The sequence below is a fragment of the Triticum urartu genome, chromosome 7A (genome assembly GCF_056163025.1).
Source record: "Triticum urartu cultivar PI428250 chromosome 7A, HENAU_Tu73, whole genome shotgun sequence".
Taxonomy (NCBI): domain Eukaryota; kingdom Viridiplantae; phylum Streptophyta; class Magnoliopsida; order Poales; family Poaceae; genus Triticum; species Triticum urartu.
In genome coordinates, this window is record NC_141879.1 from 589,553,661 (window position 1) to 589,573,416 (window position 19,756).

Here is a 19,756-nt window from a genome sequence, read left to right on the forward strand (position 1 = left end):
AGGCTATAAGAGATCATGCATAAAAGAGATCAAAGAAACTCAAATACTTTCATGGATATAAAAAGATAGATCTGATCATAAACTCAAAGTTCATCGATCCCAACAAACACACCGCAAAGAGAGTTACATCATATGGATCTCCAAGAGACCATTGTATTGAGAATCAAGAGAGAGAGAGAGGAAGCCATCTAGCTACTAACTACGGACCCGAAGGGCTACAAAGAACTACTCACGCATCATCGAAGAGGCACCAATGGAGGTGGTGAAGCCCATCCGAGATTGGATCTGGGGGTTCTGGACTCTGCGGCGGCTGGATCAATATTTCGTCGACTCCCCTAGGGTTTCTGGAATATCAAGGTATTTATAGATCAAAGAGGCGGTCCGGGGGGCACTCGAGGTGGGCACAATGCACCAAGCGCAGCCAGGGCCCGTTGTGTTCCTTCTGGCCCATAAAAATTCTCCGTAAAGTTTCGTGGCATTTGGACTCCGTTTGATATTGATTTTCTGCGATGTAAAAAGCATGGACAAAACAACAACTGGCACTTGGCACCATGCCAATAGGTTAGTACCAAAAATGATATAAAATGATTATAAAACATTTAAGATTGATAATATAACATCATGGAACAATCAAAAATTATAGATACATTGGAGACGTATCACTCCGCCTCCGCCCGGGTAGTGGTGTTAGCCCACTTGTTCTTCTGGCGCAGCTTAATGGGCTCATGGCGAATCCAGTTGGGAGCAAGAAACTCTTCACATGGAAAGATCTTCTCCCAAGTCTTCGAGATCAAGAGGAACAAATAAGGTCCATAGATGGGCACCTTACGATGGAACATCATAAACAGAATCTTGCTCCACATGATATGAGAGACATCAAGTGGCTCGGGTTGTTGAAGACGTGCTTCCTCACACATGAGCATCATGTCCACAAGATAGGAGTGCACCTTGTCCTTGTCGCCTATGTGAGGAAACAGAGAATTGCGGAAGATCCGGTGCATGTTGTCAAGAAACGGGTTCAACACAAAAGACTTCTTGCGACTAGGGTGGGTCTTCTCAACAACAAAGGGTTGAAGCTTGTTCTTGTTAGCAGACTCTGGGTTGGCACGTGGGCAGGCACCAACAGGCACATCAAGCCCCTCATCACGAATGTTCAACATATCCATGAACTCCTTCCACTCAGCTGACATCCTCTTGCCATTTGTCATCCAACTCATGGTCCGCTTCTCATCCGTGTGGAAGTGGACAGAAGCAAAGAACTGAGCCACCAGCTCCGGGTCAAAGTCAAGATGGAAAGTGATGATTTCCTCAATACCAAACTGCTCCACAAAATCCAGAGTCTCACCAAAATATGCCCGGTTCTTCTTCATATGGTCCATGTCAATCCACTGAACTGGCACATAGATGTTCTGCTTGGCCTTGATCACATCTAAGAAGATGAGATTTTGTTGCTTGGTCCAAAACAAGTCATTTCCCCTGCTGAGTTCTCTAGGGTTGACGTAGGGGTTGAGGTTTCTTCGAATCAAAAACTCCGCTTGAGGCATTTCATCCATGCCGACAATTGGCTCCTTGAACTTGTTAGTTGTGGTCTTGATGTGGTGTTGTGGGGCACTGGAGCCCTCAGGAGCCTCTTGGTTGTGAAGATGCTTCGAGCTCGTGTCACGGCTGGGATACGAGCGCCTTGCATTGGAACCGGAGCCACCACCTATGACACACAAACACAAACACACGAGAAGAGCGAGAAGGGTTATTGCAAAGACCAAGGCCAAAACCAAATGAAACATGTAAAAATGAGATTAGGGGGACAAAACAAAGTAATTTTTAAGTCAGCAGTAGTACTGGGCCAGGATGCGGAAGTAAAAATTTACATCTGCTCTAGCCGCGGTAGTACTGCGCCGGGTTGGCACGGGAGTACCACGCTTAGAGCGAAAGTAATTTTTTACTTTTGCGCGCCGGGTGGTAGTACCGCTCCAAAGGAATGGTAGTACCACACGGGGCGGATCTCGCAAGAGCGGGCAGTAGTACCGCTCCAGAGGAGCGATAATACCGCATAGAAGGGACCTTCGCAAGAACAGATCTAGGAACATCCGTAAGTTCAGATCAGTACTACCGTTGATCAAAACTACATTGTTGCAACACACCAAATAGCATATCCACTGCACTAGCACTCTCCTACAATCTCCTCTTGCAAAGATTTAGCCAAAAATCACAAGAACTACACATGCATCTCCCAAAACCTAGAAGCACAACAACGGGGCAAAGAGAGAGGGACTAAGGGAGATACCGGGTTCCATGGCAAGAGGGAGAGGTGGGGATCCATCCCACCTATTGGAATGCGAGGAGAGTGGCCCGAGACAGAGATCCAGCGAGGTCCACCGGCACCGTTCTTGGGCAGGAGAGAGAGACGCTATGAGGGGAAGAGATGAATGGGTATGGGGGAGTTGGAACTCCCCTTGCCCGCTCGTAACCCCCACACGCTCGCGACAACGCGGTAGTACCACGGGTCATCACGGTAGTACCGCCCAGGCAAAAGTACCGCACACAGGGCGGTAGTACCGCTCTTCCAGCGGCAGTAAAAAAATCACTGCCGCAATGGAAGCGGTAGTACCGTGCCGTGGGCACAGCTGTGCAATCACAGGAGCCACCCATCTCCAGCGGTAGTACCTTGGCGAGCCATGGTAGTACCGTACACCCAAGAAAGTCCACGTTTCAGAAAAACACAGACTTTGCAATGCAAACTTGAAGCAACCATACACGCAAATGAGCACACACGAAGCAACTCAAACACAAACAAAGCCCAAAAGAAAGCAAAAGGACAATGAGGACCAAACACGAACCAAAACCTCTCAAGAAGAGAGGGCGGTGGCCGGAGCCACCTATGTTTGAGTCAATTGGTATGGCACCGCGATATCCTTGGGCCCATGACCAAAACTCGTCTTTGAAGCACAAGTACCATCAAAGATGGCTAATGTGAAAGAGTTGATTAATTTATGCATAATGGGGGGAGGGAGAGTTCATTGAGAGCAAAACACTCCCCCCTATGTCCATGCCTACACCTAAACAAGACATCAAGATGAGTATGGTGGGGTGTGCAAAGGTTCAAGCCACATTTCTCAAACAATGATATTTAGCTCATGCCTTAACTCACGAAATCTTGCTTCATCCAAAGGCTTCGTGAAAATATCTGCAAGGTTATCATGAGAGTTGACATAGTTGAGCTCCATTTCCCATCGCCTAATGTGATCCTGGATGAAGTGATACTGAATCTCAATATGCTTCATCTTGAAGTGTTGCACCAGGTTGAGAGAAATATTGATGGAACTTTCATTGTCACACCAAAGAGGCACTTTGTCACAAATGACACCATAATCCTTTAAAGGTTGCCTCATCCATAGAAGTTTAGCACAACAACTACCGGCGGCCACATACTCGGCCTCAGTGGATGAGAGAGACACACAACTTTGCTTCTTAGAAGACCAACTCAACAAAGAGCAACCAAGAAATTGGCACCCTACGGAAGTTGACATCCTATCCACTTTGTCTCCCGCCCAATCCGAGTTGCCCACAAGGTTGAAGTTAGCTCCTCTTGGGTACCATAAGCCAAGGTTTGGGGTATGAGCCAAATATCGAAAGATTCGCTTGATCGGCACGTAGTGGCTTTCCTTAGGTGTGGCTTGAAACCATGCACAAATTCCCATACTCAACGTGATATCCAGTCTAGATGCACAAAGGTAAAGCAAGGAGCCTATCATGGAATGATATACCTTTTGATCCACCACTTTACCATTAGGATCGATGTCAAGTTGGCATTTGATGGCCATTGGAGTAGAAGCCGCCTTGACATCACTTGGCTTGAATCTCTTGAGCATGTCTTGAGTGTATTTGGCTTGGTTGATGAAGGTTCCTTCTCTTCTTTGTTTGATTTCAAACCCAAGAAAGAACTTCAACTCTTCCATCATGGACATCTTGAACTTCGAGGTCATGAGTACGACAAACTCCTCATTGAAAGCTTTCTTAGGAGAACCAAAGGTAATATCATCAACATATAGTTGGCATACAAACAACTCCCTTTGACCTTCTTAGTAAAAAGAGTGGGGTCGATTTTCCGAATTTCAAACTCACGATCCTGCAACAACTCGGTAAGGTGCTCATACCACGCACGTGGGGCTTGTTTAAGGCCATAGAGTGCCTTATCAAGTTGGTACACATGATTTGGGAACTCGGGATCTTCAAACCCCGGGGGTTGTTTGACATACGCCAACTCATTAATAAGACCATTAAGAAAATCACTCTTCACATCCATTTGTTGCAACTTGAAGTTATGATGAGAAGCATAAGCAATCAACAAACGAATAGATTCAAGGCGAGCAATGGGAGCAAAGGTTTCACCGTAGTCGATACCCTTGGCTTGGGAGTAGCCTTGTGCTACCAAACGAGCCTTGTTGTGAACGATAATCCCATGAGCATCTTGCTTGTTCTTGAATATCCATTTGGTTCCAATAACATTATGGTTCTCCTTTGGCCTTAGCACCAATCTCCACACCTTGTTGTTCTCCTTTGGCCTTAGCACTTGGCTTGTTCATGCATGTCATTAAGCCAATCCGGATCCTCGAGCGCCTCATAGACCTTTTGGGGTTCAACACAAGAGACAAACGCATGATGTTCACAATAGTTTGCTAATTGTCTACGAGTGCTTACCCCCTTTCTTAAGCTTCCAAGCACATTCTTAATGAGATGATCTTTGGTAGTGAGCTTGGATGCAATCTTGGCGGCACGACGCTCCAATTACTCCTAAGAGAGAGTTGAGGAGCGGTTACTTGATCATCTTGAGCGTCCTCTTAAGCTTGTTCTTGATCTTGAGCTTGCTCTTGATCTTGAACTTGCTCGGTGCTAAGAACTTGACCTTGGGCATCACTTGGTGGTTCACCACCATCTTGAGTTTGATCTTGCCCTTGATCTTGTTCATTTGGTTGAGGGCCTTCACTTTGTTCTTCGAAAGCGTGTGGGTCTTTGATTGGTGATGGTTCAACTTGAGTGGAACATTGTCCTTCTCCTTCGGCCACAAGGGGTTCCTCAATGGGTAGGATATGACCAACACCCATTCTTCTTAGGGATTTTTATTTCTGTGCCCCTGGTTCCTTAGCTCTACTCATTCATCCCCACTATGTTAACTTTTGCTCACTTTTCCTCACTCCCTTGCCCGAAACCCTCAGAACAGGTTATAACGGACGTTGCCGTCGGGTCAATGCCTTTGACCGTTAGCTGACAAGTGGGGCCGCGTATACGTGGGCGCATGCAAGACCACGATCATGGGGTAGCACATGTCCATGGACATGCCCCGAAACATCCCATCATATAAAGAGGGCAACCACCTCCATCGCCCCTACCATTTCCCCCCAAATCCCCTCCCTGCCGCATCGTCTTCCTCTCCCCCACCGGCGTCGTCTCGCTCTCCTCCACTGCCTCCACCGCACCGTCTCAGTCTCCCCCACCGCATCCTCTTCCTCACCTTCATCGCCTCTATATGTTAGATGGCCGGCGCTCGTGGTGACGCCGGCGCAGCGGCCGGAGATGTGGTGGAGCTGCAAGGTCCAGGCGCGGTGACCGCGGATGTCGGCGGCGTCCACGGCGGTGCGGGGAAACTCGCTACCGCTACGGATGTGGCGGGCTCTGCCTCATCGCTGCATAAGGTGACGGCGTCGAGCGGCGCAGTCCATCCTGATGCCCCCGTTTGCGCCGCCTGCCGTGGAGGAGCAGGTATTTGCACTTGCTTAGCTTGTAGAGTTAGTTGCTCGCTAGTTGCATTGGTAAGATTGTGATTCATACGGTAGTTCAGATGGTTAGAGTAGTTGGTTTGACGGATGGGCCGGGGTTTTTTGTATGGGTTGGGGGGATGGGGTTTTTGGACTAGGGTTTGTTGGATAAATTCGTTGCAAAAATGCTAGCTAGATGTTGTGAACTATGATTTTAGGTGCTGCAATGATTGGGGTTTTTAGATTTGGATAAATTCATTGCAAAAATGCTAGATGTTGTGAACAGATGCAAGCTTATTAGATTTGTTTTTAGTGCTCACAGATTGGGTTTTTTAATGCTACTCAGATTCGTTGCCTTAGATTGGGTCCCTATTAGATTTGTTTTTGAATGCTACTCAGATTGGGGTTTTGAATGTCATATGCCCAAATGGAATCCATTGATTAAGAAGTTGGTTATGTTTAGAATCACAATCCTACCGTATGAATCACAATATAAATTTGAATGTCATAACCAAAAGTAACCCTTGATTCATTAGTATATAAATTTGTCCACAATATGTAGTTATATTAGCTCTGTTGATCAATTTTTCTGCCTGAAAATGGAAAATGCAAAACAATGATCATAGTATATTGGGAGTATATTAGCCCTATGATCAATGTGTCATGTGTGCATATCTAAATTTTCAATTGCCTTCCATATTTACTAGTGGTGGATGTAATTGTATGTTCAGGAGGATGATGGTTGGGGGTAGAAAGAGGAAGCTGGCTGACTACAACCCGTATGATCCAGAGGAAAGTGATGTTGAAGAATATGAGGTACGCCTACTTCAAATTTAGATTGTTCATCTAGTTCCTTTGACATAGTGTATCCATGAATCTATAATGTATTAATGTAACTCATTCATGTGTGCAGTATGATTCTGAAGAGGAAGTGTTCAAGGGCAACGTCGCATCCTTCACAGCCAAGGAGGTGGTGAAGATCAAGGCCAAGGGAGTTGCTTCCTTCTACAACCACAAGACCAAGAAGTGGCACTGCCCCTACTGCACCACCAAGCCAAAGCCAAGGGATGGCCGCTTTTATCACCTTCTGTCTCATGCGGAGGATGTAGCGATTCACGGGGAGGACTACAAGATCAGGGGGCAGCATGCCGCCCTCGCGAAGGCCTTGACTTCGGCGTGATGTGATCGATGATGCGATGCTGTGAACTGAATGTTTAAGTTTATCTGTTGGGTTACTTTTGGTTTGTTGAACAGAATCTCGTTGCTTATGGTTTGTTGAACTGAATCTCTCGTTGGTTATGCTAGTAATCTGGTTGCTATCTATATTTTTCTGTCCTTAAATTTTCCTGTGGTATATTTGTCTGTCCTGAATCTATGGTTAGTTATGTTTAGATGTTGTGAACTTGATCTTAGGTGCTGCAATGATCACACATATTTTGTAGGAAATCAAATGCATGCTCCAAATGAGATCATGTAAACCTTGGCAAACCTGGACAGTACAAATTCAAGAAAATGCAAAAACAAGTAAAACCTTGGCAAACTATGTAGGGACAATCGATGTTTGTGTAGGAGATGATGTGTGCAAAATTTGAAGTGATTTAGAAGAGGTCAAATAAATTTAAATTTGAGAAAATGTGCTCCAAATGAGCTCCCAGGCTAGGGTAAACAGCCCATTTGTAATCAAGTTTTTTTAAACCTACCCAAATGATTTTTTATTAACGCATATTCACTTTCCATAGTGTAGATTCGAAGTCTCACTATTTTTGAATTAATCTTCATATTTTTACATTTTCTTTTGAAAACATATGCTTTAATATAAAAACTATTAAAAACATGTTTTGAAATATGAAAATGGAAAACTAACTTCAGATCCTTCTTATTCACTTTAAAATAAAGCTTTGGTGATTTTTTTATTTTTCAAAAACAGAAGGTAATACCACCTCCTCTCCTTGAACTCTATGAAATCATGTACATGATAGCTCATATGTGTGAAGGTTTTCTCATGAAAATGACCATAGACCAATTTTATGATTTTTGGTTGGTAACATGTCACATAAGACAACATTGTGCGCAGGTTATATATATTTTTTTGATTTTTTTAAATTAATGGTGCTCATTTGACCCTGATCGTGCCACCTAGGGTTTTTCATGAAAATGACCATAGACCAAGTTTAGTATTTTTTTCCTCATTTGTTTGTCTTATAAAACAACGAACAGCGAATGTTTCATTTTTTTTGATTTTTTTAAATTAGTTATGCTCAGTCAAAGCCTTTGAAACCCCGTTGACCAGCTCAAAACCCTGCGGGGTTTCGCCTAACCCTAGCTCCCAACGTCAGCCGTCCGATCATAGCCTCGTGCCAAGCGACAGCCCTCAAATCTTGTCTTCTAGAAGGAATTAGGTGGGTGGCAGCATGCATGCTCCGTGCCGTTGGATCACAAGGATGGCTCCGCATTGTTGGGTCGTGGGGCGATCCGCGAGAGGCGATCCTATTGGTTGTGCTCGGCTGCTCGCCCACTACTGACTCTGCCAAAAAAATATTATTACTGGGCTCAAAAGGAAACCAAGCTCTGGTTGGGCCGTCGAATTGCGTCGTTTTTTTCATCGTTTACTCTGTTTTTTGTGAACGTGTTGGATCTATATTTTTGCATCGTTTTTTGCATCATTTGCTCTGGTTTTTGTGAACGTGCTGGCTCTGTATTTTTGCATCGTTGAAATCAATTGACATTGCGTAGCAAATGACCAAATTTTTAAGGGCCAAATTTATTTTTATCATGCAAAATGGCCACAAACTATTCAAAAATTGTCGCTTTTTGTTCATATAATATAGGACCACGGATTCCCACGCGTGCAATTAGCTTCTTTTTCTTTTTCAAACCACCATTTCCCACGCGTGTACACTCCCGATGCTGCGGTGGGTTTGAAAACGGGTTACTTCACAGTTGACCCCGTTATTGCCATGACCAAATAACATGTAGCACTACGACTATTTAAGCCACCCTCTGCCTCTGCCATCCCTCATCCATCTACCCTTCTTGCTCTTTGACCCCTTCTCCGTCTTCTGCACATCCCTCAGCCATGCAGTAAACCAGACCAACCTACCGCTTCCCACCACCGTGCCGGAGAGGCTCTACCTACTGGCGTCTACGTTGATCACACACTACGTGTGTGGGCGATATCAAGGCTGAGGACCGCAAGGAACTTCACCGAGTTCTTCCTCTCGTCCGGCTACCACCACCAACCGAGGGGATCTCCAACGATGTTCCGCACCGAGGAGGTCATTCAAAATCAGGTTGTGGTTGCTCTCCTTGCCCACTTCACCAACAAATTCATCGCCTTCTACCTCCTTGGCCGGGCGTTTTGGTGTGGCTCCTAGTTCATCGCTTTCACCACCCACAACAGGTTCACGGAGTACAACAACATCTTCCCCACCGCTACGCACATGCACAATCTTCCGTACCCCATCGACAACGACCCAGAGGAGCAGTGAAAAGGGCGCCCGGAGGAGGAGTGAGGTGGAGAAGGCGGTGGCTAGGGTTCTAAACCCTCTATCTTTTTTTAGTCTATGTTATGTTAAGTTGTAATTGAACTATGTTGGAGTTCCTATGGGCTTGTTGGCCCTTTTCTTAAATTCTATTATTAAGTTTTCTATCTATTCTATTATTAAGTTCTTCCTAGTTTGAGCTATGTGATCATTCTATGGGCTTGTTGGCCCTATCTACATATTGGGACTACATATTTGTTGATTATTTTCTTAGAGAGCTCGTCTTGTTAGTAGGGTTCCCTTGTTAGTAACCACCTAGTGCATGCAAGCAAGCTTTGTTAGTAGGGATGAATGAGTACAACTAAGCAAGGGAGTGGCTCTTTTTTTACACAATCCACAAATATGTAGCCACCTATCTAGAAGAGAAGACCAGCGGCAGTGACCGTGGCTGCATCCATGGTGGCTGGCGTGCAAGAAAGCTGCTTGATCAGTGCATCGTGGCGGATGCATCGGCGCATGTAGGCTCGGTCGGCGCATCATGGGATCATGGCACCGGCGCATGCAGGCTCGATCGATGCATGCAGGCAGGGTTTGCTGGGTGCATGCATAGCAGGCTTCTGTCCTGGCGGCGCGCACAGGCGTTTAATGCAAGGGACGACCCAACGAAACCATGGCCCAACAGTCGAACACCGACACCACCCAATGCGGCCCCACTTGTCAGGTCGAACGGACGACACAGTCCAGTGTGGCCCCACTAGTGAGAGTTAACGGTCAAGCCTTTGATCCGACTAGGGAAAATTGAGCAAAAGATAAGAGCGCTGGGATGAATGAGTAGAGCTAAGGAACCAGGGGCACAGATGTAAAAACCCTTCTTCTCATGGCTTGGGGAGGAATTTCATCACCTACATCACAAGTACCACTTTGCTCCACTTGGGAGCCGTTATTCTCATCAAACTCCATGTTACACGTCTCCTCAATGAGTCCCATGGACTTGTTGAGGACCTGGTAAGCATGAGAGTTTGTAGCATAACCAACAAATATGCCCTCATGAGGTCTAGCCTCAAATTTAAAAAAATGAACACCTTTCTTGAGAATGAAACACTTACAACCGAACACCCGAAAGTACTTGAGGTTGGGCTTGTTGCCGGTGAGTATCTCATACGGAGTCTTGTTCAAGCCTTTGCGGAGATAGAGCCGATTGGATGCATGACAAGCGGTGTTGATGGCTTCGGCCCAAAAGTTGTATGGAGACTTGAACTCTGCCATCATGGTTCTTGCCGCGTCCATCAAGGTCTGATTCTTCCTCTCTGCTACACCGTTTTAACTTTCGGCCCATGTATGGCCCATGAAGTCTTTCGGCCCATATGAGGCCCTTATTACTCTCGGCCCATTAACGGCCCGTGGTAAAACTGGCCCGTAATGAACAGTGTATCACTTTATACCCATTAACGACACATGGTGAAACTGGCCTGTAATGAACAGTGTATCACTTTATGCCCATTAATGGCCCATTATTCCGTTGGGACATTTCCAGCCCATGTTATGTTTCGGCCTTCTCGGGGCCCATTTATTCTTGGGCTCATTTCCACATTCATTTACTTACGGCCCGTTACTGTCATTTTCTGCTTGTGGGCCAAATTCAGCCCGTGGTTACAGTCGGCCCGTTAATACGTTGGGCCATTTTCATAGCGTCATCAAAATACGGCTGATTAACGACAACCCGTTATGGTCAGCCCATGAACGATTTCAACTCTAGCCCATTTACGACCATAATGTGGTCTGTTATTGGCCCATGTTTGGCCAACCGATATACGACCCGTAGAAGGCCCATTGATGATACGACCCATAGATGGCCCATTGTCTCTACGACCCGTATAAGGCCCATTGTTTCTACGCCACGTAAAAGTCCCATTGTTTCTACGGCCCATAGGAGGCCCATGTTAACTACAGCCGGTGGGCATCAAAGTTCGCCACTAGTGCAAATATAGGGAACACCCTACACTATACAAAAATGGCTTGCTATTTTCTTCAGCTGGTGGCTGCACATTAAGAACAAATTTTGTATCGCACCAAAACAAATTACAACTATAAAACAAAAGGAAGGTTGGCATAAAGGTTAACAGTCTAGCAGATAAATGCACCACCAGAAGTTCAGAAGCTCAGTTCATTTGACCTGACTATTACGTTTTCATGCTGTATTGTCTGATGGAGCACCATAACCTTCGCCTTCAGTTCTCCTAGGCTCCTGAACAACATAGAAAATGTCTGATAGTCTGGTTTCAAAACCATGCATATCTTGACAACATCGAACAATGTCTCTCCTTGTTTCACAAAGGGTCTCTGTTAGGGAATGGACTTGTGTTTGGAGCGTAGATACAACATTATTTTGATCTTGCATATCTTGATCATGAGGCAGTTTTGACGAGATTGCCTTAACAACCAAGCCAGTATTACGCAGGAACATGCTTTTGGCACTGTTAGTGGACATGTACTGACCCACTGCAGCAAGAGCTGACATTGCGGTTATAGTTGCCTCGCCACCTTTAGAAGGTGGCGGTTCCACCATTTTTTCCATAGCTCGCTGAAAAGTTGTGGTTTTACATTAGTAGTAGCAGAACAGAAGATATTAAGGAGGCAGAAAAACCAAACAAAATAGCTTTGGTCTATATACAGAACTTATTATGGTGAACCCATGTAAAATAATAGTTGTATTTTATTGCAAAGTACATAATAAAACCAGGTTCCAAATATATGACCATGTACCATCGCTAATGTATTGTCTATTTCTTCACATTGTATTGAGGACTAAGGATAAAGAGACGAAGTTTATAATACGATAAGCATAGTATGACATCGTTCATATCAAAAAACAACCGAGAACAGACAAACAGGCAATTGTAATGTTGTGTGGGCAAGTCCATCACGGAACTAGATTACAGGTCAAGATCAAAGGAACATCACTCCTCTCTTTTAAACCTTGTAAGGTGCAATGATACGCTAAGACAATTGTTTATAAAATTAAAAGAGTAATAGACATTGGCTGCAAACCATGCAGTTCAAGGCACAAGTCAGAGTAAGTAGTAGTTAAAAGGCATGAGGATTAAGGACTTACAACAGCGGCTTTGACTGGTGTAGTCATGCCCTTCTTCTTGCTGGTGTGACAGTCCTTGAAGATTTCCATGGCATTTGGTTCAGGTACTTTTTGGTCCTTGCGGGCTTTCCTCTGTATTTGCAACAAGTCAATATAGATATGATAATATGGTACAGCGAAAAGAGTGAAACAGCAGCTAATTACAAGAGCCTCACAGTGTGCAATATAGCTACGAGATCCTGTCGTCTGTTGGAATTTCACTTTCGTACGGTTGGCCTTGTTCTTTGAACAGTTCACCTATAAGAAGATAGATTTGTGTGGCACATGCGTAAATAGGACTTCAACATGTGATCTGATCACATATATATAATGTACCTGATACTTCGGATCGGACCAATGTTTAACGAGGCCTCTCCAGTCTTCATCAGATATATTTTCCACTTGAGATGTTTGGGCAAGTTTACTGTTAGCCCTGCCTGCAAAGTGAGTTTTCCTCAAGTTATACCGATACTGTCACACAGCAGGCTTGAAAACATCGGTGCAAGCTTGTCTGGTTACATCATCTTGGCTATCCAACTTGAACCTCATTTGTTGAAAATTATGGGAGTCTCATTATCAGCAACCTAGGAAGTATTGGACAAAGCAAGACGATATTACTAGTTTCCATACATAACCATACTTATAGATAAATGGTCGAGGAAGGTGTTGAACTGGGTTTCGTCTTTGTCATTCCTGTACTGAATCCATGTTGGGAGGATACGTACATGACACCTAACAGCAACCGCTGCCTCTGATACTAACTTGGTTGACTCTGTAGCATCACGTGGCCTTTTTAAACCTGCCTCAAAACGGATCTCCATTCTTCCTCCTCTAGATTCAGTTAACATATCAAGCATTATCGCTGATGTTTGTTTCCCCTTGCGCCTAGGTGCTAGTCCAACAACAAACATAGGAAGTGTTAGTGTATATCAAATTATGAGACTACATATAAAGAAGCATGCAACTATAACTTGACTCCAGCAACTACCTTATTGCGGTTGAAGCTCACAAAGTTCATCTGATCTTGCCAACTCATCTTGTATCAAGAGTGCTTCGGAAGTAGTGTCAGGTGGCAACGGAGCTTGGGAACGTGCTGCTAGGTGAGTTGACCAACGAGTAAATCGTGCAGCTGGTGGTACTGTGGAAGGTGTTGCAACCGGTTGTCTCTGCTTGTTTGGTGGCAGCTATTTGTTTCTTTTTGGCTTGTTCTGCAGCTCGTGTAGCACGGGATACCATGTAGGTACAATTTTTCGCTAGACTTTGACCTTCTATTGCACCATCAGTACCAGCAGAATCTACAGGATTGTTCCACTTCCCTTTCCCTGTCATTGTGTCTTGCTTCCTCTTTCTCTGTGCCATGTTAAGTCAAGCCGACAAGAAAAACAAATAACAATTTAGTTCTTCAGAACAAATGTACTTTGATGTAAGAACATGGTGTGATAGACAGATATTGTATGTTCTAGAAATAGGAACACGTGTCTTAGTCACAAGTGTAATGTGTAAAGTAAGCAGATGAAATTCAACAAAATTAGAAGCAATACAAGCTAGACATCATACATAACATGCAACCACATATAATAGTGCCAAGTTAGAGGGAGCACCTATGATGATGCACTAGGGGAGACGTGCTCATCACCAACACAGCTACGTTGAGTGTCTATGCATGTGTTGTCTTGGAAATCATCTTGGGGGGATGGAGGAGTAGAATCTGTAGAGGCCCTCCATTTGGAAGGAGCACCTTCATCTGCTGCCTTGCTAACTTCCTCCCGCTTTATTGATTTTGAATTGTCAAGTAAAACCGATAAGAAAAAGCAATAAAATTCACTCTTCAGAACTCATTCATGCATGATACTGACAATCACTACTTTGATGTAAGGCAAACACATGATTCCAGGATGGAATAATACGAAAAATAGGATGACATGGCATATTCACAACTGTTTGTGTAAACTAAGCAGAAACCATTTCACCAAATTAGAAGCAACAATGCAAGCTAGACACCACGTGAAAGATGCAACCAATATGACTCTGCCAAGTTAAAAGTGTCCCATCATAAATGGCATTTCAACAAATTAGAAGCAGCGCATGCTATAAATCATATCAAAGATGCAACTAATATCACACTGCATACACTCAAGGTGTCTCGTCATATTGATTTATGCGGGATACAAAAAAACAATAGTTTTATGTGAGGACATGCTTAATAGACAGATGTACTATGTACTAAATACAGGAAGGCATGTCACATTAACAGGTATAATGTATAAGCTAAGCAGAATAGCACATGCAGTTTAACCAGATTGGAAGAATTACAATCTAGACACCATATGCAACATGCAACCACATATCACGCTGCCAAGTTAGAGCAAGCACCTGCGATGCTAGTATAGGGGAAATGCGGTAATCAACTACAGAGCTACGTTCACTATCTTCATCTAGCCTTACTGTTTCTTGAGAATCATGTCGGGAGGCTGACGCTGCATTCTTTAAATGAGGAGTAATCCACTTGCCTGACTGCCTCATCATAAGTGATTGATGAGGGATACACAATAACATTAGTTTGATGTAAGAACATGGTTAATACACAGATGTTCTAGTATGTACCAAAAACAGAAAAGCATGTCATATTCAAAGTTATAATGTGTAAGTTAAGAAGATGCAATTTAACCAAATTGGAAGAAATACAAGCTAGACATCCGGCTGGTGTGGTGAGCATGATCATCTAGGACCTGAGAGCCTGGTGGGAGGCGGGCTGCTTCGCCACTATCACGGCTTTTTAGTTGGCTTCCAGGTGATGCCTCTCTTTGCTGGGCTTATCACTGGCTCGGCCAGTACGCTGACTAGGTATTTGTCTTTTGGTGCTCACGGGATGGTGGTTCATGTAAAAAATATCTTTCCTTATCTAAAGACCGACTTCGGCCTTTCGAATACAAGCTAGACACCATATGGAACATGCAACCACATATGACACCGCGAAGTTAAAGCAAGCACCAGGGATGGTGGTTCATTGCGAGCGAGGTCATCAACTCCAGAGCTAGGTTTACCGTCTCCATCTGCTGACACTACACCTATTATAAGGCTGAAACGTGTCTGGCCTATCCGCGTACGACGCTGGAGCGACTTCTCTCTTTTCTTTTTTGCTTCTCTCATAGCAGCAGAGTCTGAAATACCCTTGCATAAAAACACAATAGTGAGAGTATGGGTGAAGTGTGTGCAGAACTAGTGCACTGTAAAAGTAGCAAATAGCAGGTGGCTGAAAAATAAATGACATGAGACATATGATAGCTCTACAACATTGCATGGCAAACAAAATAAGATTCTACTCCGTATGATTTTGTAATATATGAGCACAGGAAATGCAGGTACTCCTCCAGCACACCACCACATGTGGTCATATCAAGATAACAGTCGACTGAAAATAAATAGGTCAGTCGATTTTTTTAATTAACCGTCCGATCTATAAGGAACGGGAAGATGGCCTTCGTCTACCTCCCGCCAGTCACTGTTGACGATCTTTCTCGAACCGCCAGCGACCACCGGCCCAGACCCCTGCCTCCGCCGCCCCGCCCTCCCCTCGACCTCACACCACCGCCGTGCTTGGCAGCACCCCCAGGCCATCCCTTTAATCCCGGCCGACCTCCAGATCGAGCGCCAGGAGCTCTAGGCCCCACACGCCCCTAAGATAAACACCGAGGCGCTGCTTCCCCGGCGTAATAGGCAGACTAGCGCCTATTACACCAGGGAATGCTTCCGTTAATTGGGAATCAACTGACCAGGAATTGAAATTCAGGGGGGCGATGGACCTCTAGCTAAGGTGAAATAGTATATGATGAGAAACCTTGTGCATCGCGAGTTACTAGGAACATCTAGTATCAAGAAGAAGCGGTCAACTAGTGTCTTCTGTGGGATGAATACCGTGTAAGCAGACACGTAAGATTTGCACGAATAAGGGAAGAGGAGTACCATTTTCAGTTGTCGGTGTGGTCGCCTCCACATGTTGCGCCGATCTTCTTCTTTTTGCCGGGGAAACCGATGTTCTAGAGGAGGGTGCAGGCTTGGACGAACCCATGGCCAAATTGTGGACTGTGTTGCCGTGACCGTATGTCAGCGGAGGGGAAGCAGATCCGAGGCGGCGAAGGACGACATAGCAGGAACAGTTCCAGTACGGTGGAGGGTGGCGAAGTTGGAGCGGTAGTGGTGAGGCGCATGACGGCGTGGTTGAACTGGCTCGGGTACGGACGGCTCGGCCTCGGCTTCAACTACTAGCCGTGGAGGGCGTTGCAGTTGAGGTTGCGGTGGACGACGACGTCGGGGTATCGGCTCCGGCGTGATGGAGGAGGGTGGTGGTTGATGGGTGGAATGGGGTGGCGGACGGAGGACGCCGGGGTTTCGCCACTGATGGAGAGGTAGTTTTTGTGCCCATGGAGTACGAATGGGGAATCGGACGGGTGGGCGGGGGGGGGGGGAGCGGAGAACCATGTTTTGGTCTGGGACGCGCTTGTTTTTTTTTGTTTTTTGAACAGAAGCTGGGACACGCTTGTTTGAAATTTGGGGAAAGTACAAACTTTGCCCCCTCTTAAATTTCGGACCTACTGCGGGTCGGGGGTAGGATGGTAATCCCAGGTGTCCCAAATAGTGGGCGGGAGTGATTTCGGCCACGCGCATGTGTGCTTAGGCGGCCATTGTGTATGAATGTTTTTGGGAGGCGGTTGTGTGGCGTCTAGATGAAGCTACAAACCTACCCCGGTTTAGAACTTTGGATGTCGGGCCGGTAGGTTTCACGGGTCGAAGTTATTAGAAAAGTAATTTCCTTGTACTACCAAACATTGGTCTCACGCGGTTTCTAACGAGTAGAGGCTCTTTTGGCGCTTCGTTCAAAATTTTGAAAAACAAGCATTCACGTTTAGAGTACTCTTCAACTTTGAGGATTGACCTAAATAGACAACATTTAATTTGACCTTGTATGTTTGAAAACCTCATTAAAGTATCCGCTTCTTTTTGAAATTTTGACACTTGAAAATCCTATAACTATGATTATTTTGGAATGGAGGAGCTAAATTAGAATCTATTTTGCACACGACTACATATGCTATTATGTACAAAATCAGAGCAAAGATTGGTGCCCCCATAATTTAGGTATGATTTACAAATGCCATGATATCAAATTCAAATAATTGAATGGACTTCATGTTGAATTCGATTTTTTTAAACCACCTTAAGTTCAATTCAAATGTATGCTAGTTCATAGGTAGCTATTTATAATGTTCATTGTGTAACTTTCGTATGTATAATGTGATTTACACACACAACATGAATTATACTCACGTTTATATTCGATTGCTAAAGTAATTCATTGTCTGGAGTTCAAAATACTAACTATGTGGATCAATTGTGTCGAATAATAACATAGATATGCTCAAACTCGATAGAATCTAGATGTATGATGGATCAATGACCATTCCTTACGCGAATTGCAAATATCATGATCCCATCCTAATATTTGGATACAATTTATATCTTTAATCAATGTGTACAGCAGTCTTGTACATGTAGTTTCACTCTCCATCGGTGGTCTCTCACACATGCTCACACACTCTCTCCCGAGGTGTCTTGCACACATGCTCTCAATATAACCCTCCCTCCCTCTCGTAACCATTCACGACTGTTTTCACTAACCTTTATCACAAGCACTCTTCCTCTCGCAAGCATACACACGCACAAACCCAATTGACCCTTTCTATATACATAGACCTACCTACGTGTCTCCTGTACACACATTATCCTTAGGCCTGTCTCTCACGCATTGTCTCACACCTCTCTTCCTAATCGACGAGTATGATTCTAGCAGAGCATTCTGTAGGATGCCCCTTAAAGTTAGGTTGGATGGATAGTAATATCAGAGGGGGTTACCTTAGTCCGAGAACCTAGGGTTACAAATCCTAGCCGGCTTTGTCAGTGGACATAAAGTCCTTCACAATAATGCAATCTTTGTCTTGTACGACTAGTCATCCATGGGTCTCCCTAAATGCGTCACGGGCCGACCAATGTGGCGCACGACGGAATTGAAAGAAGGGCCTCACCTCGACCCACCGGACCTCACGCGGTGACACACCCTCTCCCCCCACGTCTCGTTATCTTCTCACACCCACACATACCAACACAGACACCACACACAAAAAAAATATTCTCCTGGTGCCTCTATCCACTCCCCCTTGCATATACACACTCAAGGGAGTCTCTCGCCGTGACGTCATATTCGTCTCTCTCTCTAGACCACTCTCATTTCTCGTGCTATCTCTCCCACGCCCCTCCCCCTGTCGGCCCCTCTATCCATGCCTCTCTCGAATACGTAATACAAACACATACCTCTCTAGGCCCTGCCAAATGCATCAAGTACACATTCACACATGTTACATCATGTACCCCATTGATCTAAAAAGCCCTCTCTTCACGTTTATTTCGCATACAACATTCCTTTTGAATAAAGTGTGGCCAACAAATATTTTAGAATTTCTACATATATACAACATTACAAAGTTATATGGAGGAGTATGAATGCTTGCATTGCATGGTGCCCACAATGATATTTATTCCGCACTGTGCATTTGTATATTTTTATACTATATATAAAGTTAGTAATAATAAAGAGAAACGAAGAGCATCTCTCTCTCCATCGCATACCCCCCCTCTATGCCCCTTTCACATACGCACACAAACTATCTCCGGGTCCTCTAAAAGTAAGCCCCCTGCACATTCGCGCATGTTTCATCTTTCTCTCGCGATATATACAGTGACGATCATTGGATTTGAAGCGAAAGCACGGTACGTACATTGGACTTCAGAATCCACTCATTACGGTCACCATTTACGTTTTTTGGTTATTATACAGTCACGGGCTCACCGTACAACTCTGTATTTGCTCAAGACATGACTAGTGGACCGGTTAAACGCTCCATGTGGCACCTCTAGTGTTGCATCACATTATCTCACTACCATCAGTCCCACCTGTCGGCTTGTATCTACTCTACATCTACACTCTTATAAAATACTAGCAAGATGCCCATGCGTTGCACAGAACATCAAGATGCATTTGTATGAGTAGTTTATCTTGTGGGAGAAAAGGATGAACAAGGGAAGGCCTTATTTGCAAGTGTGGAGAGGGGTGTGGGTATCTTTTTGCAAAAGTGCCATAGTTTCCTTCCTATCCGTCAGATATAGATCGGACAACCTATATTACAGGATGGCAGGCACACGATCATCACCGACTATGCTTTTTATAAGAGTAGGGATAAAATACACTCTTATAAAAAAACAGATTTGGTGATGATGGTGTGCATGCCATCCTACAATATAGGCCGTCCGATTTATATTTGACAGATAGGAAAGAAACT

At 44.7% G+C, this 19,756-nt stretch overlaps 1 protein-coding gene across 1 annotated transcript; it reads right to left on the reverse strand.

The window, feature by feature from the left end:
• Positions 1–659: 659 nt before the first annotated feature.
• LOC147960579 (uncharacterized) lies at positions 660–1,379 on the reverse strand. The gene has a single exon (XM_087533428.1). It carries the CDS (start codon positions 1,377–1,379, stop codon positions 660–662), a length of 720 nt encoding a protein of 239 aa, XP_087389554.1.
• Between the last annotated feature and the right edge of the window lie 18,377 nt (positions 1,380–19,756).